We start from the raw sequence: 23093 nt of genomic DNA, 5'->3' as shown, positions 1-23093 counted from the left end.
CACTGATCCAGCCAATGCTCCACTAATTACCACAAATGACCTGTCTATTTTGAGTTTCATCCATTACCCAATTGTCAATCCATGATAATAGATAACCCCTGATACCAGGAGCACTAATCCTGTGCAACAACATTGCCTGTGGCACCTTATTGAAAATCCAAATATACTAGCACGGTAGCATTGTGGTTAGCACAATATCTTCACAGCGCCAGGGTCCCAGGTTCGATTCCCGACTTGGGCCACTGTCTGTGCGGAGTCTGCACGTTCTCCCTGTGTGTGCGTGGGTTTCCTCCGGGATAGTCAGAGGCTTTTCCCCGGGGTAGAGGGGTCAATTACTAGGGGGCATAGGTTTAAGGTGGGAGGGGCAAGGTTTAGAGTAGATGTACGAGGCAAGTTTTTTACGCAGAGGGTAGTGGGTGCCTGGAACTCGCTGCCGGAGGAGGTGGTGGAAGCAGGGACGATAGTGACATTTAAGGGGCATCTTGACAAATACATGAATAGGATGGGAATAGAGGGATACGGACCCAGGAAGTGTAGAAGATTGTAGTTTAGTCGGGCAGCATGGTCGGCACGGGCGTGGAGGGCTGAAGGGCCTGTTCATGTGCTGTACATTTCTTTGTTCTTTGCTCCGGTTTCCTCCCACAGTCCAAAAGATGTGCACGTTAGGTGGGCTGGCCAAGCTAAATTGCCCTTATTATTGGGTGGGGTTACAGGGTTATGGGGAAAGGGTGGAAGTGTGGACCTTGGGTAGGGTGCTCTTTCCAAGAGCCAGTGCAGACTCGATGGGCTGAATGGCCTTCTTCTGCACTGTAAATTCTATGATTCTATAACTACACCTACTAACGTCCCCTTATCTACTCTGCCTGTTACACACTCAAAAGACACTAATAGATTTGATAAACAGACTTTCCCTCTCATAAAACCAAGTTGACTTTGTTCAATTATATTTTAATTTTCCAAGCGTCCTTAACATTAGATCTTTTTTCAGCATTTTCCCTCCTACTGAAGTCAAGTAAAGTGATCTGAAGTTTGCTGTTTTCTCTCCTTTCTTGAATAGCAGGGCTACATTTGCCAATCTCCAAGCCATGGGGACTGTTCCAGAATCTAGGGCATTCTGGAAGATCATTACCAATGCATTCACCATTTCTGCAGACACTTTATTTAAAATAGCAAGGTATTGGCCATCAAATCCAGGGATTGGACAACTTTTAGTGCATTATTTTTTGCCAGGGCTTTGGCTTTACTAATATTAATTACTTTTAAGTTCCTCACTCCCATCAGATTCCTGGATCCTCACAATTTCAGGTATGTTCTTTGAGTGTTCAGCCAAAATATATTGGGCACGATGTAACGGAAATGAAACAGATTCCCTTGTCAAGCACGTTTAGCCGGGTATTTCCCGCTCGCCAGTGCAGGAAGAGAGTTTTAAATGTGGCATCGGGCTGGCATGCAAAATGCCACCTGGGCAGCAGAGAGTACCAGGGTATCCCCCCCCCCCCCCCCCCCCCCCCCCCCCCCCCCCGCCAGTACGACTGTTCTTCGTTTGTGGAGGCCAGTACTAACTGGCGCTTACTCGGGGTCTCCACGGCGAGGGGGTTAGATCCCGTGCCTTGGGTAACCCCAACGAGTGCATATTAAAGTGTGTCTACCATTGTGGGCAAGATCTCGTGAGGCGTGACGAGCCAGGCAAATCCTGGAAAAGACCTTTCCCAGGATCTACCGGGAATGTTGTGTCCTGATTCCGTCGGGACGCGGCCGGTAGATTGCGCCCATTGTTTCCTTATTCATCATTATAAGTTCCCCTGTCGTTATCTCTAAGGGACCTAACGTTTACTTTCAATATTCTCTTCCTTTTTATGTATTTGTAAAAGCTCTTACAATCTGTTCATATGATGTGGAGATGCCGGCGTTGGACTGGGGTGGGCACAGTAAGAAGTCTTACAACCCCAGGTTAAAGTCCAACAGGTTTGTTTCAAACACTAGCTTTCGGAGCGTAGCTCCTTCACCTGAGGAAGGAGCTGGGCTCCGAAAGCTAGTGATTCGAAACAAACCTGTTGGACTTTAACCTGGTATTGGAAGATTTCAATCTGTTTACATTTTTTGCTCATTTACATTCATTACATTTTCTTCATCTTTCAATTTCTTGAACATCCTCTACTGGGAGGCAGTGCATCAGTGTTAATGTTCTGGATAATGCTCTGGGGACCTGGGTTCGAATCCCACTATGGCAGAAGGAGAAATTTGAATTCAATAAAAATCTGGAATTAAAAGTCTAATGATGCATGAAACCATTGTCGATTGTTGTAAAAACCTATCTCATTCACTAATGTCCTTTAGAGAAGGAAATCTGCTGCCTTACTTGGTCTGGCCTACATATGACTCCAGACCCACAACGACATGGTTGACTGTTAATTGCCCTCAGGGAAGAGCAATCGATGCTGACCCAGCCAGCGCCGTCCACATTCCATGAACGAATTTTTTAAAACGTTTAAACTCTCCCAATCCTCAGACTTAATTTGTCTTTTTGTCAATATTGTAAGCATCTTTTAATCTAATGCTATCCTTAACTTCTTCCTCTTTTTGAGGTGTTTATTCTTCAAAAGAATGTTCATTCACCATGTAGCGAGAAGTCAGGATGTCACTTTTAAATGACATCCTGATCGCCAAGATTCCCCAAAGTGACCCCGACCCCCCCTCAGCCCAAACGCATGTTGGGAGGGTCCGCACCCCACCCGCACCCCCCACAGGGCATCCCGACCCGATTGCGCAAACAAAAATGCCAGCATGCCAACCCATGCCAGCTAGCAGAGCCAGGGCACCACTCTTCCCAAAAGGCATGCAGCTGGGGGCCTCCAATCCTCTGGGAGACCCTCACGAGTGCCGTTCCGTCTGGTCCCGTTTGTAGAGACTAATCTCAAACGGCGCTCTACCAAGGTCTCAGAGGCGAACGGGATAGATCCAAAAGCCTCAGGTATCTCGGGAATCTGCAAATTAAAGTGAGACTAGCTGTGTAATATGCAGATACGCCCTCCGAGCCAGAATTGGCAATATTTGGGATATCGGAGGATCCGGGGGCCAGGGGGGGAGAGAGGCCGATGTTCTGGCCTTCTCCTCCCTGGTGGCCCGGAGATGGATTTTGCTGGGATGGAGGGACTCAGAGCCCCCAAAGTCAGGAGCGTCGGTCAGCGATATGGCAGGGTTTCTCAGTTTGGAGAAAATTAAATTTGCTTTGAGAGGATCAATTCAAGGGTTCGCCCTGAGATGGCAGCCGTTCATAGACTACTTCAAGGAGAACTGAATGTCAGCAGTAAGGGGGGGCAGGGAGGGAAAAAGCGGGGGGGGGGAGGGGGGATGTAAACAGGAGGCATGGCAATGTTACAATGGGACAGAGAATATAGTTTACGGGTAGCTAGAGAATAGAGCGGGAGGAGTAGGGGGCATTGTTCTGTAGGTTTTTTTTTCTATCTCTGCGTGTGTAGGCCCACGCAGGTGTTTAAGAGATGTTAATGTGTTAACGGTGTAAATTACAAATGCCTCAGTAAAATATTTTCTAAAAACAAAATGCCGATATGCCAAAAAGTGATCCCACCCACACTTTACATTGCTGCATCTCGCGAGATCCCGTCAGTTCATCTCACGTTAGATCGCGCGAGGCGTTGTAAGCTGGATAAATCCCGGTTGCGGGGTCTCCCGGCTTTTATCGGTCACACCATGCGGTGAGCTGACTTTCAGGCGCCGCATGGCAATTGGATCGTGCCCACACTCTTCGACCATTGCTAGCCCTACCCTTATTCCTCATTTGTCAATATACACAATGGGACGGTGTGTTATTTGCTATTAGGGAGGGATACCACACAACTGCAAACTTTCCCTTCCTGATGTTTAAAGAAATAAGTGTTCCGCCACAGATCACGAACAACTCCTAAACTAATTATCTGATCATTGTTTCCTCTCTGTTTGTGGGAGTTGGTCATGCAGAAATTGGCTGCCACATTTTCCTATGTTACAACCCTCACTACACTTCAACTGTACTTTACTGACTGTAAAATGTTATGACATGCCCTGGGATAGAGATAGACACTGTACAAATGCAAGTTCTTTCTTTACACCGCTGTCATTTGCCTTCACTGTGGAGCAGTGGCTGGCTGCCAGCCCACACTTTTTCCACAGTGACACAATTGATGCTCATTGTTTGGGAAATCCTAGACAAGAACCCGCATTCTCCCATGTGATGATGCAAATTGGTACTACAGTGCAACATGACGCCCTGTGTATCGATACAATAAGACCTCAGTCATGTGACACAGGGAGGGTTCCTGCCTGCACCTACTGAGTAATGGACATTGGCAAATAGTCGTCCCCAAATTTTGGCTTTATACATGCGGTACAGGAAGACTGTCCAATCTACAGTAAGATTGGACAAATCCAATCCAAATATGAGCCTTAATTTATTATTCTTAATTTATTATTTCCTGGGCAGTGACATTGGTTTCACTTAGCTGGGAAGCTGTGGGTGAACACTGGGTCACGGTTTTATCCTGAAAATCACAGTGAATATTAGAAAGAGAGAGAAAGAAAGACTATTTGGAGCTCAAAATTCTAACCTATCTCCTATTCATCTTCTTTTTATAAAATGTTATTTCTTAATACTGTTAAATATTCATTTGCCTGATCTGTAAAATGTAAACCTGTTTTGTAAAAATGTAAACACCTTTTAACTCTCAACCTCCAAGCTGTTTCAGTCATTTTGGGAAGAAAAACTCTTCCAAGGATTAGCTTATTCATTCCTTTGTGAAAAAAATTATGGTTAGGGTTATTGCTCGCCTATATTAAATACATCACATTGCAATAAGATGACTAAACTCTTCTGTAAGTGCAGCCAATATTATTTCATTGTCACAATAATGCATAAAATTGTAAATAAGGAAGAGGAAACCATGCAGGAATTACATTGGTTCAGAACATTCACGGCAACTCAACATTTCTGGATCGTGTACCTTTTGGCAGATTGGCACCCAAGGAGGTCCGCAGGAACCATTGAATAAATTTAAGGACTCGACATTAAATGAAGCCCTAACTCGCCAACAGTGAGATCATGAATACCCCGATATGTTGCACGCATGTCTACTGTGCAGGGTTGCCAACTTTCCAGGGTTGTCCTGGAGCGTACGGGAAGTGAAAGGCAATTTCCTGGGCACTGCTGCAAAAAAGTTCGGAAGAAGAGGTATATCACTGAAGAATTGTGGATGCGCGCAAATTTTATCCCCCCCCCCCCACTCCCCATTTCCTCTGAACATCTTTGGTTATTAGCTGTAAACATATTGCAAAGAAGAAAGGGCAAAGCCACTTTCACTGGTCGGGCCAGTTGTAGGAGGGAGGGGTCATGTTCTGAAAACCTCCAGGAAGAACATGTCCAATCAGAGTTGGCAACCCTAGGGTGGCATGTGGCGCAGTGGTTTGCACTGGGACTACGGCGCTGAGGACCCGGGTTCGAATCCCGGCTCTGGGTCACTGTCCGTGTGGAGTTTGCACATTCTCCCCGTGTCTGCGTGGGTTTTCGCCCCCACAACCCAAAGATGCGCGGGTTAGGTGGATTGGCCGCGCTAAATTGCCCCTTAATTGGAAAAAAAAATAATTGGGTACTGTAAAGTTAAAAAAAAGAGTTGGCAACCCTGTAATTGTGAATCACATCCATGGGCAAACAGTCCAACGAAGAAGGAGGATTTGAAGTCCAAATAAAGTGGAGTCTTACCTGCGTGCAAGTAAGCCAGGTCTGGATTCTCGATGTCTGGATGATACTCCTTGAGGTGGTTGCGGAATTCTAACGGGATATTGGTTCCATACTCACACTTTGGGCAGTTGTACATTTTCACTCCCTCGTGTTTCCCTGTGTGCAGGATGTGCTTGCGGATGTTCTCAGCACAGTTCGACCTAATTGGTTTGTTTCAAAAAGAATGTGTCATCACTTTCAGCACTTCTTAAAAAAATTGTAGCCTTAGTGTTTTAATTCTTTACGGAAGATGCATGTCTTATAGATGATTCAGCATCTGTAATCTTTAACAAAAGCAGTCTATTAAAATGCAAGTTGAAGCTGCTTCAATTTAAACATGAGAGACAGATCCAATAGGAAGTGAGGTGCAAGAACTGAAGCTGAAAGAGGGAGGGCAATTATTATACTTAAGTCACCTAAATATCCATCATGTTGACTATGAGGCTACTGCAACTATTAGGCATGATTAGGTTTGCATATATAGTTTAGAACCTGAAAGCCTGATAAAAGATGTCGTTACAGAGGGAACGCAACATTGGCAATGAAAGTAACAATTTACATGTCAACATATGTTTCAAGAAAAATCACAATGTAAAACTGTAAAAGGAATGCTTCTTTTTTAATAAAAGGAATGAAGAGTAAGATGTGATTGAATATTTTAACATGGTTCTGCTTTAACCATATATTCCCATTTTATCCTCTCAGTCACTAATTTTCTGTATCCAAAATGTTAAGATGATGTGTGTCCTGAACCCTTGTTGTGCCTGCTCTTGCCGTCAACTGCACGATCCTACCCTTTCTCAGACATCAAGTAACTTCCTTCACATCTGACCCTCCACCTAGTGGCTTAGCTGGAAACTATCCAATCAAAGGAAGCAACTTGTCGGGTCAGGCACTCCCGAGACGCGACCTTCTGCACCTGAAGTCACAAGCACTTGACCCTTTGGTCTACTGGGACCATTTCGAGCTGTTAATTCGTCAACACGCTATGTTGGAACGCCACACTTAATTCCAGACCCAAGGCCAAGTTAAACAAGTTCAGCAAGGCAGGTAAGTTTTTCAAGTCCAGTTTTGTTGAAAAATAACAATTTATTTCAGTATTTTAAAAGCGAGTAACCAAACATTGCATGTTAGAATATTCAAGGGTAAACCTTGAGCTTAAACTAAACTGTCTGAGCCCACAATGGCACTTCTGTTCCCTTCTAGATCTGGAGCTATACAGCAAAACGTAAAGTCAAAAATGAGTAACGTACATACGTAGCAACATATTGAAAATATTCTTTTCTGATATTCACACACAAGATAGGTATTTTATTGCACCTCTGAGGCAATCCTGTATGAAGTTGATCAAATTGTATTGCCCTGTTTCTATCTTTTTTATGTTCTTTCTTCATTCTGTCTTTCAGTTCTGGAAGTAACCAGTCCTTGGGTTAAAAAGACCTAATGCCAGATACCTGCCCTTAAACAACAGTGAAGAACGGTGATGTGAACTTGCAGCTTTCTCTGCTGTGGAAGATATTAGTGGCTTTCCTATGCTGTTTTCCTGGATGTTTCTTTCAGTCATGCAGGAACAGATGCCTACGCCTACCAATCCAATCTCCACCACTGCCAAGGTTCTGTTTCCTCCCGCCTGCTGAATCAGCGAAGGCTCTCAAAGACGTATGAGGCAGAAAGATAGCTTGTGGCCAAGAGATTCACCAAACCATGCACAACAATGCTCAGAGAGACCTTCTGATCCAGTTGCCAGAGGATCAATTCTTGTTGTTGCTGTGCCGCCATTCTCCCTCATTAGCAGAGCCAAGCACTTTTAGCAACAGCACCGTTGGTGTTTGGCAGTAGATTCTCCCATGCTGTGCATCAAGCTCTTTTGCTCACTGCGATGTCAGCGGCAGCAACCAGAGAGATGGTCAAGAACAAAGACCACTAGAAATTGTCATGGGAGTGGCCCTTTAAGAAAGGTTTTTGTCTTATCACATGGCTTCAGTGATGTCATTGTGTGGGTGGAGCTGGGGTCTGGCTCTGTGAGCTGTTTTTGGTTTCGCTTTCATTTTTGATTTGACTGCTGTGGTCTCGGGGAGAAAGAAGTATTTTGTTCCTGTCTCTCTATTTTCATTTTAAATATCTGCTCCAGTAAGAAAAACATTGACTATAGCTACCTGCTGTTCTGGTAACTTAAAAGATGTAGTTTGCTTTCCGGAAGGGTTTAAACCTGCTGGTGAGACGGGGTCAGAATCTCAGGGAAAGCCAGTCTTATTCAAGTGAGAATGCAGAGAGCCTGAAAAGGGGTTTTTGGTTTATGGGATTTTGTTTTTGAATTGGAACAGTTAAAGGGGAATTCATTAAGTGTTATACATAGATTACTGTAGCTGTGCGGTATCTTTATGTTTGTAATTGATAAAAATTCTTGCTGTTTGGTTATATAAATGTTAACTAAGTTCTTAGAATAAAGCTTATTTGATTAAAGTGTCTGGGAAGACTGTTGATTAATACCTGAAGGGAAGGCTCTTGTGCTCACCCTAGCCAAATTCTACATTAAAAGTTATGCCTATCGACCGGCTCCCATTCCAACTACGTCCAATTTTATATTCCTCATCCTTGTTTTCAAGTCCCTCTCTATCTCTTGTTCCTCTCTATCTCTGCCACCTGCTCCAGCTCTACAAGCCATTGAGATCTCTGTGCTCCTCCAATCCTGGCCTTCTTGTGTGTCCGCAATTTCAATCACTTCATCGTTGGTGGCCATGCTTTCAGCTTCCTTGGTCCTAAATTGTGGAATTCCGTCCCTAAACCTCGCCACCTCTGGACCTCACTTAAGACGTTTCTTAAAACCTGCTCCTTCAACTAAGCCTGTCCTGAAAGTGCTTTCTGAGGCTTGGTGGCAGAAATGTTATTTTGATAACGCTTTTGTTCAGAGCCTTGGGACGTTTTGCGGCGTTGAAGGTGATACATAAATGCAAGTTGTTGTTATATTACAAAGGTAACTCATCTCTAGTAGTATGAAGTGTGAGCAGAGGATAATAACTGGAGAATAATTTACAACTAATGTTGCTTAGTTACTGTAGGCATACTACAGACAATACTGTATTCTAATCACATTGCAGACTGCAATGTCTTATTTACTCTTGAGCCTTCATTGCCTGATGTAAGAGAGTCGCTATTACATAACCATATTTTTCAGCGGTTAATGGACGTGTTCGGCAGAGTGACCCATTCTTGTAAAGTATTTGGAGTACACCTGTGCACACTATAGGTGAACTGATCCTTTTAAAAATGTCATTCAAGGGGTGTGGGCTTCGCCGGCTGGACCAGCATCTATTATCATCCCTAATTGCCATTTTAAATGATACAAGCTGCATTATACATTTTATTGCAAAGGTCCAGCCTCCTCACTTTTAAACAAAAGACAGCAGTATCCAAGATTCGTAGAAGGATTCAAGGGCAGTAGGGTGACAGCAATGGACTGTTCATTCCTAAATATCTGTGCCGATGGATCCGGAGCAACCTCAGCATTAAAAAAAATGTGGCTTAATTGCACGGTCCATCAAAATTGACATGCTAGAATATTCTACCATAAACTGAAATGAAGCAATGCTATATAACAACTTGCATTTATATAGCACCATTAATATAGTAAATGTCAAAAGGTGATTCATCGGAGCCTTGTGAAACAAAATTTGAAAGTGGCATTGCAATGAACCAGAAAATAAGGATAAATTAAAGGAGAGTAGCTCAAAGATCATATAATGATCGTAGGGCAGCACGGTAGCACAAGTGATTAGCACTGTGGCTTCACAGCACCAGGGTCCCAGGTTCGATTCCCTGCTGGGTCACTGTCTGTGCGGAGTCTGCACGTTCTCCCCGTGTCTGCGTGGGTTTCCTCCGGGTGCTCCGGGTTCCTCCCACAGTCCAAAGACGTGCAGGTTAGGTGGATTGGCCATGATAAATTGCCCTTAGTGACCAAAAAAGGTTGGGTGGGGTTATTGGGTTACGGGGATAGGGTGGGAGTGAGGGCTTGAGTGGGTCGGTGCAGACTGGATGGGCCGAATGGCCTCCTTTTGCATTGTATGTTCTATGTTCATAATGGATGGACAATGTGTTTGTAGGCTTAAACATGGATGGAAGGGATGGGATGGGGGGGGGGGGGGGGGGGGGGGTGACGATTAAACAAACATTTATCTAGGTTAATGATTAATGTGTTGCTCAGCAGCTCTGATGATGTTTCAAAGACAAATTACTACAATGCTGGAAAGTTGAAATAAGAAGAAAAATGGTGGAAATACTCGGCAGAAGATGAGAGATACAGGACAGGAGTCTCCCGTTTTGACACTAAGTGCCGTGGTGGCAGCAGCAGTGTGGAATATTTCCAGCTGCAATGGCTGGTGGGAAAACATGACAAATGTTCTGACCCCGACCTTTTTAATTCTGCACCTGGGTGGTTTAGACCGTATTCAGTGGCAGGCAGGCCTGGTTGGCGCGCAGTCTGCCGTCCAATCGGGGCGCCATGCTGAAAAGACGGCCAGCATCACTGACCCACTGTTGAAGGAAGAAGGTGGACCCCCTGAAACTGAATATGGATCTTCTAAGAAAGAAGGTGGATCTCCAGGAATACCCCACCCCCTCCAGGACACAATCTGGAAGGTCCTCCTGCAGATGCACTCCCGACCCACTAGCGTGGTGGCCCAGAGTGCAGGGTTGTGGACGGCCTCCAGCCTGAAATCCGGAGGCAGGCCCAACCATTGTTCAGGTGAGTCCCGACAACAGCACACTACATTACTCCAAACATGTTTCATGGAGTGGGGAGGGGGGTCCTTCATCTGCATCCCATGAGCGGGATGAAGATGAGGCTCTTGCCGGCCTCATTGTTTTAGGAGAAGGGATAACACATTTAAAACAGGGATGAGAAGAAATTACTTCTCTCAGAGACGTGAATCGGTGGAATTCACTACCCCAGAGTACAGTGGATGCTGGGACATTGAATAAACATAAGGGGACAGACAGATATTTAATTAGTAAAGGGTTGAAGGGCTGTAGAGAACAGGCAGGAAAGTGGAGGTGAGGCCGAGAGGAGATCAGACATGATCGTATTGGCTTGAGAGGTTGAATTGTCTACTCCTTGCTGTTATAGAGCCATAGAACTCCTACAGCACGGAAGGAGGCCATTTGGCCCATTGAGTCTGCACCGACCCTTTCCTTGGCCCACTCCCCCACCCTATCCCGCAACCTAACCTAAACATCTTTGGACACTAAGGGGCAATTTAGCATGACCAATCCATCCAGCCTGCACACTTTTGGACTGGGGGAGAAAACTGGAGCGCTTGAAGGAAACCCACGCAGACACGGGGAGATCTTGCAGACTCCACACAGACAACCACCCAAGTCCGAAATTGTACCCGGGTCTGTGAGGCAGCAATGCTAAGCACTATGCCAACGTGCCGCCCCATATAAGTTCTCTGGTGGGTTTCCTGACCAGCTATGGCCGGCACCAACGGAATATCCCACTGTAAATTCACATTGGTGCGAAACAGCTATATTCTCCTGCCACATCCGCTATCAAACACACCGGGGGGAGGGGACTTGGGAGTATTCAGCCCATAGAGTTATGTTTCAGGTTGATGACCTTTTGTCAGAACTGAGAAAATGTTTACGATGTGATGTACCATCAATGACCACGAGACGCAAATGGTGAAACTATTGAGGCTTTATTGCACAAGATGTTGAGCCTCCTGCAGCTGGAACCAGAATGGGAGCAGCGCAGGAGAGCACACATTTTTATACGTCGCCTGCTGGGAGGAGCCAGCAGGCTGGGATTTGCAGTGTTACCTGTAATACAGTGGCAGTACCGTAATACACTTAGTGTGTTACCAGTGGTGTTTACCACACGATGTAACATGTGTCAAGCAAATACAGAGGCGGAGAAAGTGGAAGGCGAGAACAAACGAAGAGGACTGTGATTTGGTGGAAAGTCAGAGTGATTTCAATGACTAAAAAGGTAATGTGCGCAAGGCAAAAGGGAGTGATAGTGGGAAAAGAAAATGGGCCCAGAGGAGTTGCAAATGGCAGCAGTTGAATTATTACCAACAGCTGCTGTAAGAGCTGTAAGAAGAAAATGGGAGCAGTGGTCATTGTCTGAAACTGTTGAGTTGATGTTTGATGGGATCGGATTATTCAACCGTACAGATCAGCAAACGTTCTGCTCTTAGTCTGGTGGTTGTGGTAGTCTCTGTGGTTGGATTCAGCTCCTTATGGGTGGGGAGATTCCCCACACATGACAGCTGCCCAGTGACACCTGCTGGAAGTGCATCGCTCCATGGGATGAGTGGGCAAAGAGGCCAGGTCGATCTTGATTGATATCTCCGGAAGATGGGTAGTAGTCTAACCCATAGTCTTGGCGCAAAGCAACGTATGGCTGAGATAACAAAAAGAGATGCTAATGACAACAATCAATTGCATTTTATACAGCATATTTAACATAGTAAATCATTGCAGAACTGTCCCCAGGCAAAATTTAACCCTGAGCCACATAATCAGATATCAGGATATGTGACCAAAAACCTGACCAAAGAGGTAGGTCTTAAGGTGGCGACTTAAAGAGGAGAGCTGGGCAGACAGGTGGAGGGTTTTAGTGAGAGAATTCCAGATAGGGGCCTCAGCAGCTCAAAGCAGCCCTCCAGTTGTGAAGTGGTTAAAATTAGGATGTTCAAGAGGTCGGAGTTGGAGGATCTGAGAGAACTTGTGAGGATTTTGGAATTGTGTGTGGGGGGGGGGGGGGGGGGGGGGGGGAGAGAAATTGATATAATTGCAAGGGAAAGGAAAATGCAAGATTTAACTTTCATGAAATAAAGGTACAAGATGGTGTGGAAGTTGAAGTTTTCTCCTGGAACATCAATTGCACCAACGGGAAGAAAGCCAAAGTACTTTGAGCGCATTCTGGGCACCACACCTTTTGGAAGGATCTTTGACTTTGGAAGGGGTGCAGCGTAGGTTTAAGGGTTAAATTATGAGTAGATGCTTGACAAATTCGAGCGGTACTCCTGAAATGTAGAAGTTTAAGGAGTGATTTCATCAACCTTTTCAAGATATGAAGTGGAATGGACAGGGTTGATCAAGAGAAACTGCTGGCACTGGGGGGGGGCAATGTGCACAAGTGAGAACCAGACTTAGCAGTGGAATGAAGAACCTGTTCTACGATTAAAGGGTGGCAGGAGTTTGGAACTTTCTTCTACAAATGGGAAACGAGGCTAGAATCAATGGTAAATTTTTTGTAAGCTGAAACTGAATAGATTCTTCTGTTGTCCAGTGATATAAAGCAATGTGATGTGGGGGGGGGGGGGGGCATATGGAGTTACTTTGCTGATTAGCCATGACCTCGGTAAATGGTGCGAAGCGGTTGAAGGGCTGAATAGCCCCCTCCTGTTCCTCCATCAAGAGGGGTGATTCTAAATCAGATATTGAAAAATCTGCTGCACCTCTAGTTTCATGTATATTGGCATGTCAGTATGCACAAGATAAAGTGCATTTTGCTTTAAAGAAAATAGTATGCATCAAAGAGGTGCATCATTTTTATCCTCTCCCACTCTCCCAAAAAACCGAAACAGATAAACCCGTGTCCGCTTTTGTTACCTATGGCTTGCTTCTGATAGCTGTCGGAGGGGACGGAGGTTGGTATCAGGTGATGCTGGAGCTTAAATAAGATGCAGAGCACAGACACTCTCCTTAGCAAAAGCTGCATGAGGCTATCCCCGGTGGGAACTTTACAGTGCCGGTCTTCAGTAGGATAGTGTAGTTGGATAGGGCTGCAAGAAAGCTTACTCAGTCTCTCCCTCATCAGAAATAAAATGAGTTTTAAAAAATGGTTGATTTTCATTCACGCTTGGAGACCTTGAATACAGCAGTACAATAGCCTGTGGCAGATTGGCAATGCAGAGCGGTAAGTAGATTAGTAAAATGAAGACAGAAAAAAATGGATTCAGCCGATAAATGGGGGAGAAAAACGGTATTAAAATGACAATGTAACGACAAAGCAAAGGGGGGGAAAAAAACTCATGAATGTAAATTATTGGATGTAACCAGTAGACACACAGCAGACGTGAAAGAAAAACAACTGGATTCCATGGCTCATTTCCACCAGCAAACAATCAAATGGTAGTTGATTTTGTTTGAAATTCGCAAAACAAATTGGTGCAATATTGTCAGCTGCCACTAGCTCACCCTAACAAGTAACATCTCTGTAAGGTACAGGCTGGGTCAACACAGCAAATTGATCTTATGATTTGTAAAACACATGGGATGCAAATTATGAACCTGGGAGATGGTGATGTATTATTTCCTGATACGCCATTGGAATTAACAATATATGAAATAAATTGCTTTGTGCTTTCGTTGTGATTTTCTTTTTAAAAGCCTCTTCTGGCAATAAGATTGCTGATGCCCAGTTTGTAACCCAGTATTTTCTCAATGACCTTTGCGCACTCTTTCACATCCTCGGTGCTAAGAAGTGCACATTCCACGTAAATCCAACAAAAGTATCCATCTCTTCACAACTTTTTGTACAGGAGTGTATGCAGTGCGTGGCAAACCGAGAGGCTACCAGGCCTTCCACAACTCACTGCCTCGCAAAAAAAAACCGCTGCACGAGTCATCTTCAAAAAACTTGAACAACGTTCGTCTTTTGCCTCTTGGACCTCTTCTCTTTCTTTTGGGGAACTGATTGCGTGGTGTTCCCAATAGACGCCCCCCCCCCCCCCCCCCATTTCTATTCTCTTCGACTGCTGTGAGCCCTTGTTCTGCGCGATCAGGCAATCTCCTTGGGGATCTGAGGTGTGTAGTTTTTTGCACCGCGAGTGACAAGGACTCGACTTGAATAACTGCTGTGCGCAGGTTGCAGTTGTGTCAACCGGAGCGCTGAACAAGGGGGCTGATTAATGTGAGCCCCTGGCCAGGGATAGTCCCCATCAAAAACATACCAAGGGGCCAGCACTCGGGATGGATTGCGGGGAGGGGAGAGAAAGATACAGCACCTATGTGATAGATGAATTTTTGGAGTCTTCAGGCAGATGTTCATGGACAGCATAATATACAATTACTAGTCCTCATCACCTTTCCTGGCACCATATAAATTCAGGTTACTGCAGCTCATATAAGTGAAAGGACAATTAGTTTCCACGATCCACTCACCGAGCCACCTAGTAGACCTGATAACAATTTGTAAAACATGCTCCGGGAGGTCAGAATTTAAGGATCGGGTTAATGCATTCTGATCCTGTTTAACTGAATCCACGGGTCGGTTTATAATTTCGATTTCGAATGGGGGCGAGATGCACCATTCTCTGGGTTTCCTGAAGAGTGACAGATTGCTAAAGAAGGAAGAATGGGTGAAACTGCACAAAGCAAGCAGCCTCGAATAATAAGTTAAACATAAATCACATCGGGGCCAATCAGACAGGAGCATCACTCCCAACCGACTAATTCCGCATAAAATACTCAGAAATACTGACGAATGTCAAATGCCATCTAGTGGGAAGCAGGTCCACAAAACGTCTCCAAAATGTTCGGCTGAATGCCTTTAATTCTTGGACAACAAAATGAGCGTGTCCCAACACCCGATTAATCCGCACCCATTGATTCAAATGCAGACCGTCCATCTATCTCCTGCTACCTGTTCATCAAAATGGTTTCGCACTGTTCACTGGCTGCACGTATCAGCAAGGGGTCCAGAACTAACTCAGCTCCACTTAAAAGTTAGCCTGCTGCTGTTAAAGAAGGAGGAGCATTGTGGCTGGAGCTGGTACTGGCAGCTAATCTGTCCTGGGAAAGAGTGAAGGAAGGCAGGATGAGGGAGAGGGACAATCTCAGCAGCTCTGCTGACAGCATCTGTGGAGAGAGAGAAAGGAGCTGAGGTTTAAAAGTCTGGATGACTCTTTGTCAAAAGTTTTTGTCACAAGCGAGAGAGAGAGGGAGGCAGCAGCCGGGTTATTACACCTTGCACTGGAGGCCTCCGGGGAGGGGGTGGATAGGAGGAGTGATGGTCCATATCCACAGGAGGGGAGGAGGCCGCCCCGGATGCATGCTCAAAACGCTGTGGGAGGAGACAGCCCTCGAAGTCAACATCAACAGTCGCCCCCCGATAACCTGGACGTAGTTCAATGACCTCCCATAATTGGTCAAGGTCGGGGAATGAATCTCCAAATGCCACATCATCCTACTGAACCACTGGATTCAGACACTCCTCAGACACCACACCCCCCTGCAGGCGCCTACCAACCATCTTCATCAATCATGACTAATACCTATTGTTTATATGCCCCACCCACATCTTGGCTTGCACACACACACATTACTATAAAACCATGATAGCCACATCATTCAGATTGTGTGCCACTCACTGACACTCTTGGACCCAGTAGGAGCTGACCAGAGGGGTACAGGCTTGTCCACATGAACTGACCTCCACGGTGGAGTTGGTACTGGCCATTATTGAAAGGCCAGTTGCTAACCCTATTGTCGACTGAATGAACCGAAGATGACTTTTCCTCATACCTAATACTCCTTCTCATATCCCAGACTTCCTTCTGATGTAAATGATGAGGACAGAAGCTGGCATCCTTTAATTTTCCCCACTCCACAACTGGACCCTTGTGTCTTTCTCCTTTCAGACACGCAAGAAGTAGAACCTGGCCAGGTAAGGGAGGCACGGCAAGAAGACAGTGATGATGAAGCACTGACATTTGGAGTGATATTTGCAGTCAGCAGCCCAGATACTGATACTGTGTGTATTATAGAGGCCAGCACCGAGACTAGATCTGCACATGTTGAAACATGAGGCACACGATGGAGGGAAAGACAGCACCGATAGCATCGTGCTGCAGGGTGATGGGAAGTACAGCACCGATAGCATCGTGCTGCAGGGTGATGGGAAGGACAGCACCGATAGCAGCCTGCTGCAGGGTGATGGGAAGGACAGCAGCGTGCTGCAGTGTGATGGGAAGGACAGCATCGATTGCAGGGTGATGGGAAGGACAGCACCGATAGCAGCGTGCTGCAGGGTGATGGGAAGGACAGCAGCGTGCTGCAGTGTGATGGGAAGGACAGCATCGATTGCAGGGTGATGGGAAGGACAGCATCGATAGCAGCGTGCTGCAGGGTGATGGGAAGGACAGCATCGATAGCAGCGTGCTGCAGGGTGATGGGAAGGAGAGCACCAATAGCAGCGTGCTGCAGGGTGATGGGAAGGACAGCACCGATAGCAGCGTGCTGGGAAGGATAGCTGCGTGCTGCAGGGTGATGGGAAGGACAGCACCGATAGCAGTGTCCTGCAGGGTGATGGGAAGGACAGCAGCCTGCTGCAGGGTGATGGGAAGGACAGCACCGATAGCAGCGTCCTGCAGGGTGATGGGAAGGACAGCACCGATAGCAGCGTCCTGCAGGGTGATGGGAAGGACAGCAGCGTGCTGCAGGGTGATGGGAAGGACAGCACCGATAGCAGCGTGCTGCAGGGTGATGGGAAGGACAGCACCAATAGCAGCGTGCTGCAGGGTGATGAGAAGGACAGCACCGATAGCAGCGTGCTGCAGGGTGATGGGAAGGACAGCATCGATAGCAGCGTGCTGCAGGGTGATGGGAAGGACAGCACCTATAGCAGCGTGCTGCAGGGTGATGGGAAGGACAGCACCTATAGCAGCGTGCTGCAGGGTGATGGGAAGGACAGCACCTATAGCAGCATGCTGTAGGGTGGATTTGGCCATAGGTTCTGCTGCAGAGGATTCATAGACGAGGACCTCAATGGGACAACCTACAAGAGAAAGCTGATGGGCATGGATAAGTCACTATGTGGTGCATTGGGAAGCAGTGTTCCCACTAACTACGCTGATGGATATAACTTCACAATTTCAGTACCATCCTTGTGAATCTTTTTTCCACCCTTTCGTCTCCATAACCTTTTTTACAACGACTATCATATGGTGGCCTTGACAGACTTCCGGGTGCGGCTATGCAGAGCTAGGTGGCATGTTCGGTAGCTCCCGCTTGGAACGGACTTTTGGGCTCTTTTGCAGGGCCCCCACGGCATTTGTTTGACATTTCCCGGTGTGGGAAGAGGACTGCAACACTCCCCTGACGGTGTCCCCCAGGAGTGTTGTGTCTTTTGGCTGCCAGGCCCGGCAGAAGCAGTGGAAGATTTGGCTGCAAACAGGATAAACAGGGCCCCTTCCAGCATGCAAGCGGGGGAAGGGCAAGCTTAAAGCTGCAAACTGACCTGAGGACCTTTATCAAAAGTGAATTCGAACAGCAGAGGGAACAACTGTGAAAAGATCTCACCAGGGCCACTGAAGAAGCGGGGACGAGGCTTCCGGTGGCGGCCATGGAGGAGTAGGTCACACATTCGGCAGCTCCCGTCTGGAACAGACTCTTAGACCTTTTTCAGGAGTTTCCACGGACATTTTGGGGCAGATTGGTGAAGCGAACACTGCCAAAAGTATTCCCTCTCGAGACTTTTGGGCTCTTTTCAGGGCCCCCAAAGGCACTTTTTCGACGTTTCCCGGTGTGGGAAGGAGTTAATAATAGTTCCCCGTCAGTATATGGCTTTAACTAGGAGCGGGGTGACAAGAAAGGTGGTGGTGGACCAGAAGAAGGGAGGGAAGAAGGACAAAATGGCGGCGGGCGGAGACCAGGCAGCGTGGAGGCAGTGGGCGGAGGAGCAACAGGAGGGTATCCAGCGCTGCCTCAGAGAGATTAAAAAGGACCTGCTAGAGCCGATGAAGGCTTCTATTGATAAGCTGCTGGAGACACAGACGGCCCAGGGGGTGGCGATCCGAGAGGCTCAACAAAAGATCTCTGACAATGAGGACGAGATCTCAGCCCTGGCAGTAAAGGTGGAGGCACACGAGGCGCTCCCCAAGAAATGGCAGGAGAGGTTCGAGGAGATGGAGAATCGGTCGAGGCGGAAGAATCTGCGGATTCTGGGCCTCCTGGAGGGGCCGGACGTGGAGGCCTATGTGGTCACCATGTTAAACTTGCTGATGGGAGCGGGGTCCTTCCAGGGGCCCCTGGAGCCGGAAGGGGCCCATAGAGTGTTGGCGAGGAGGCCCAAGGCTAACGAGCCTCCGCAGGCGGTGCTGCTGCGGTTCCATCGGTTTGTCGATCGGGAGTGTGTGCTCAGGTGGGCCAAGAAGGAGAGGAGCAGCAGGTGGGAGAATGCGGAGGTTCGGATATATCAGGACTGGAGTGTGGAGGTGGCGAAGAGGAGGGCCGGGTACAATCGAGCGAAGGCGGTGCTGCACAGGAAGGGGGTGAAGTTTGGCATGTTGCAGCCGGCGCGATTGTGGGTTACCTACAAGGACCGGCACCATTATTTTGAGTCTCCGGAGGAGGCCTGGGCCTTTGTTCAGGCCGAGAAGCTGGACACAGACTGAGGGTCGGGATGGGCGATTGGGGACTGCGGTGGATATGTTATGCCTATTTTTGGTTCGGGGGGGGGGGGGGGGCCTTTGCATTGTTTTGGGCTTCTTTTTCTCTGTGTTTTTCTCTTTCGGGTTGGGGAGGGTGGATGGGGCGGGTTGGGTACTGTTTTGGTTGGTGGCGGGGCCTGGTAGGTGGAGAGCGCGGGATTCTTTTCCCGTGCCGAAGACTGGGGGGGGGGGGGGGAGGGGGGGGGTGGGGAAGCGAGGATTGTTTCCCGCGCTTAGAACGGAGGGGGAGAGCCTGTGAATGGGGAGCGGGAGAGGAGGGTGTGCCACACAATGGGAGGAGTCGAAGGGGAGGCGGGAGTGGCTGGGGTCAGCAGGAGTCAGCTGACTTGCGGAAGTGCAATGGGGGGAGTAAACCAGCTAGGATGGGTCCTAGCCAGGGGGAGGGGGGGGGGGGGAAATCGAGTTGCTGCTGCTAAGATCAAGGAGGAGCTGGAGCGAGTGGGGCGGGTCAAGACGGGGGTATGCCGCTGTGGGGAACGGGCCGGGTGTGGGGTGCGGGCGCGTGGCTGGCCGAGGAGGGGTCATGGCTAGTCGGCGGGGGAGGGGGGCGGGTAGCCCCCTAATCCGGCTGATAACCTGGAATGTAAGGGGACTGAATGGGCCGGTTAAGCGGGCCCGCGTGTTCGCGCACCTGAAGGGGCTCAAGGCGGATGTGGTTATGCTCCAGGAGACACACCTGAAGGTGGCAGACCAGGTAAGACTGAAGAAAGGGTGGGTAGGTCAGGTGTTTCACTCGGGGCTAGATGCCAAAAATCGAGGGGTGGTGATCTTGGTGGGAAAGGTGTCGTTCGAGGCGTCGAGCATTGTGGCAGATAATGTCGGTAGGTACATAATGGTAAGTGGTAAGCTGCAGGGAGAGAGGGTGGTACTGGTCAATGTGTATGCTCCGAACTGGGACGATGCAGGTTTTATGTGGCGTATGTTGGGTCGGATCCCAGACTTGGAAGTGGGGGGCCTGATAATGGGGGGAGACTTTAACACGGTGTTGGATCCTGCACTGGATCGCTCCAGGTCTAGGACGGGTAGGAAGCCGGCGGCGGCTAGAGTATTGAGGGGATTTATGGACCAAATGGGAGGGGTGGACCCTTGGAGATTTGCAAGGCCGGGGGCTAGGGAATTTTCATTCTTCTCACATGTCCATAAGGCTTATTCTCGAATCGACTTTTTCATTTTGAGTAGGGCGCTGATAGCGAGAGTAGAGGATACCGAGTATTCAGCAATAGCCATTTCGGACCACGCCCCGCATTGGGTGGACTTGGAGATGGGGAGGAGAGGGACCAGCGTCCGCTGTGGCGCTTGGAGGTGGGGCTGTTGGCGGACGAGGAGGTGAGCGAGCGGGTCCGAGGAAGTATAGAGAGGTACTTGGAGACCAACGACAACGGGGAGGTCCGAGTGGGGATGGTATGGGAGGCACTGAAGGCGGTGGTGAGGGGAGAGCTGATCTCCATCAGGGCCCACAAGGAGCGGAGGGAGCGGGGGTAGAGGAAGAGGCTGGTGGGGGAGATGGTGAGGGTAGACAGGAGGTATGCGGAAGAACCTGAGGAAGGATTGTTGAGGACGAGGCGCAGCCTCCAGGCCGAATCCGACCTGGTGACCACCAGGAAGGCGGAGGTGCAGTGGAGGAAGGCCCAGGGGGCGGTCTACGAGTATGGGGAAAAGGCAAGCCGGATGCTGGCGCATCAGCTTCGGAAGCGGGACGCAGCTAGGGAGATCAGGGGAGTTAAGGACAGGGGAGGGAGCGTGGTGCGGAGTGGGGTTGGCATCAATGGGGTCTTCAGGGACTTTTACGAGGAATTCTACCGATCCGAGCCCCCACGGGAGGAGGGAGGGATGGGCCGTTTCCTGGACCAATTGAGGTTTCCAAAGGTGGAAGAGGGACTGGTGGCGGGACTGGGGCCCCGATTGGGCTGGAGGAGCTGATCAAAGGGATAGGAAGCATGCAGGCGGGGAAGGCACAGGGGCCGGACGGTTTCCCGGTCGAGCTCTATAAAAAATATATGGACCTGTTGGGCCTGCTGTTAGTTAGGACGTTTAATGAGGCAAGGGAGGGGGGGGCCTTTACCCCCGACGATGTCCCAGGCACTGATCTTCTTGATCCTGAAGCGGGACAAGGATCCCCTGCAATGTGGGTCTTACAGACCGATTTCCTTGCTAAATGTAGATGCCAAGGTGCTGGCGAAGGTCTTAGCCACGAGGATTGAGGATTGTGTGCCGCAGATCATCCATGAAGACCAGACGGGGTTTGTGAAGGGGAGACAGTTGAACGCGAATGTGCGGAGGCTTTTGAACGTTATCATGATGCCGGCGAGGGAGGGGGAGGCGGAGATAGTGGTGGCGATGGACGCTGAGAAAGCCTTCGATAGGGTAGAGTGGGGGTACCTGTGGGAGGTGCTGAAGAGGTTCGGGTTTGGGGAGGGGTTTGTCAGGTGGGTTAGGCTGTTGTACGAGGTCCCGATGGCGAGTGTGGCCACAAATAGGAGGAGGTCCGAGTACTTTCGGTTGCACCGAGGGACGAGACAGGGGTCCCCCCTGTCCCCCCTGCTCTTCGCACTGGCGATTGAACCCCTGGCTATGGCACTGAGAGAGTCGAGGAACTGGAGGGGGTTGGTGCGGGGTGGGGAGGAGCATAGGGTGTCGCTTTCTGCGGACGACCTGCTGCTGTATGTGGCGGACCCGGTGGGAGGAATGCCAGAGGTAATGAGGATGCTTAGGGAATTCGGGGACTTTTCGGGGTACAAGCTCAATATGGGGAAGAGCGAGCTGTTCGTAGTTCAGCTCGGGGACCAGGAGAGGGGGATTGGCGAGCTCCCACTGAAAAAGTCGGAGAGGAGCTTCAGATATTTGGGGGGTCCAGGTGGCCAGGAGCTGGGGGGCCCTGCATAGGCTTAACTTTACAAGGCTTGTGGAGCAAATGGTGGAGGAGTTCAAGAGGTGGGACGCGTTGCCGCTGTCCCTGGCGGGTAGGGTGCAGTCAATCAAAATGACGGTGCTCCCAAGGTTTTTGTTCCTGTTCCAGTGCCTCCCCGTGTTTATCCCGAAGGCTTTTTTCAGGCGGGTTAACAGGAGTATAATGGGGTTTGTGTGGGCGCGAGGGACTCCGAGGGTGAGAAGGGTGTTCCTGGAGCAGAGTAGAGATAGGGTGGAGCTGGCGCTGCCCAACCTCTGTGGGTACTACTGGGCCGCCAATGCGACAATGGTGCGCAAGTGGGTGATGGAGGGGGAGGGGGCTGCATGGAAGAGGCTGGAGACGGCGTCCTGTGTGGGTACTAGTCTGGGGGCGCTGGCAACGGCACCGCTGCCACTCCCTCCAAGGAGGTATACCACGAGCCCGGTGGTGGTGGCGGCCCTCAAAATTTGGGGGCAGTGGAGGCGGCATAGGGGGGAAGTTAGGGCCTCGGCGTGGACCCCATTACGGGAGAACCACCGGTTCGCCCCAGGAAGAACAGGTGGAGGGTTTTCGGGGTGGCACAGGGCAGGCATACGAAAGTTGGGGGACCTGTTTGTGAACGGGAAGTTCGCGAGCTTGGGTGAGCTGGAGGAGACGTACGGGCTCCCCCCGGGGAACACCTTCAGGTACTTACAGGTAAGGGCGTTTGCCAGACGGCAGGTGGTGGAATTCCCACGGCTACTGCCACACAGTACAGGACAGGGTGCTCTCGGGGGGGTGGGGGGGGGAGTGGGGAAGATCTCGGAAACTTACCAGGTGATGCAGGAGGAGGAGGAGGCCTCGGTGGTGGAGTTGAAAGGTAAGTGAGAGGAGGAGTTGGGAGAGGAGATCGAAGAGGGGACGTGGGCAGATGCCCTAGGGAGGGTGAACTCTTCCTCTTCATGCGCGAGGCTCAGCCTCATACAGTTTAAGGTGC

At 49.0% G+C, this 23093-nt stretch overlaps 1 protein-coding gene and 1 long non-coding RNA gene across 3 annotated transcripts in view; one reads left to right on the top strand and one right to left on the bottom strand.

Annotated features, from left to right (window-relative positions):
• Window positions 1-8233, top strand: part of LOC140385119 (uncharacterized) — a 79702-nt gene extending 71469 nt beyond the window's left edge. The window contains exons 2-4 of the long non-coding RNA XR_011933287.1: window positions 5008-5224; window positions 6506-6820; window positions 7177-8233. This is a non-coding gene — a long non-coding RNA (uncharacterized lncRNA). The remainder of the gene's footprint in view (window positions 1-5007; window positions 5225-6505; window positions 6821-7176) is intronic.
• Window positions 1-23093, bottom strand: part of znf407 (zinc finger protein 407) — a 565952-nt gene that overhangs the window by 130688 nt on the left and 412171 nt on the right. For both annotated transcript variants that reach the window (XM_072466945.1, XM_072466946.1), the window contains exon 8: window positions 5753-5931. In XM_072466945.1, the coding sequence (XP_072323046.1) occupies window positions 5753-5931 (179 nt within the window). The remainder of the gene's footprint in view (window positions 1-5752; window positions 5932-23093) is intronic.

This window comes from Scyliorhinus torazame, chromosome 11 (genome assembly GCF_047496885.1).
Source record: "Scyliorhinus torazame isolate Kashiwa2021f chromosome 11, sScyTor2.1, whole genome shotgun sequence".
NCBI lineage: Eukaryota > Metazoa > Chordata > Chondrichthyes > Carcharhiniformes > Scyliorhinidae > Scyliorhinus > Scyliorhinus torazame.
This window is presented reverse-complemented; position numbering and strand designations above follow the sequence as displayed.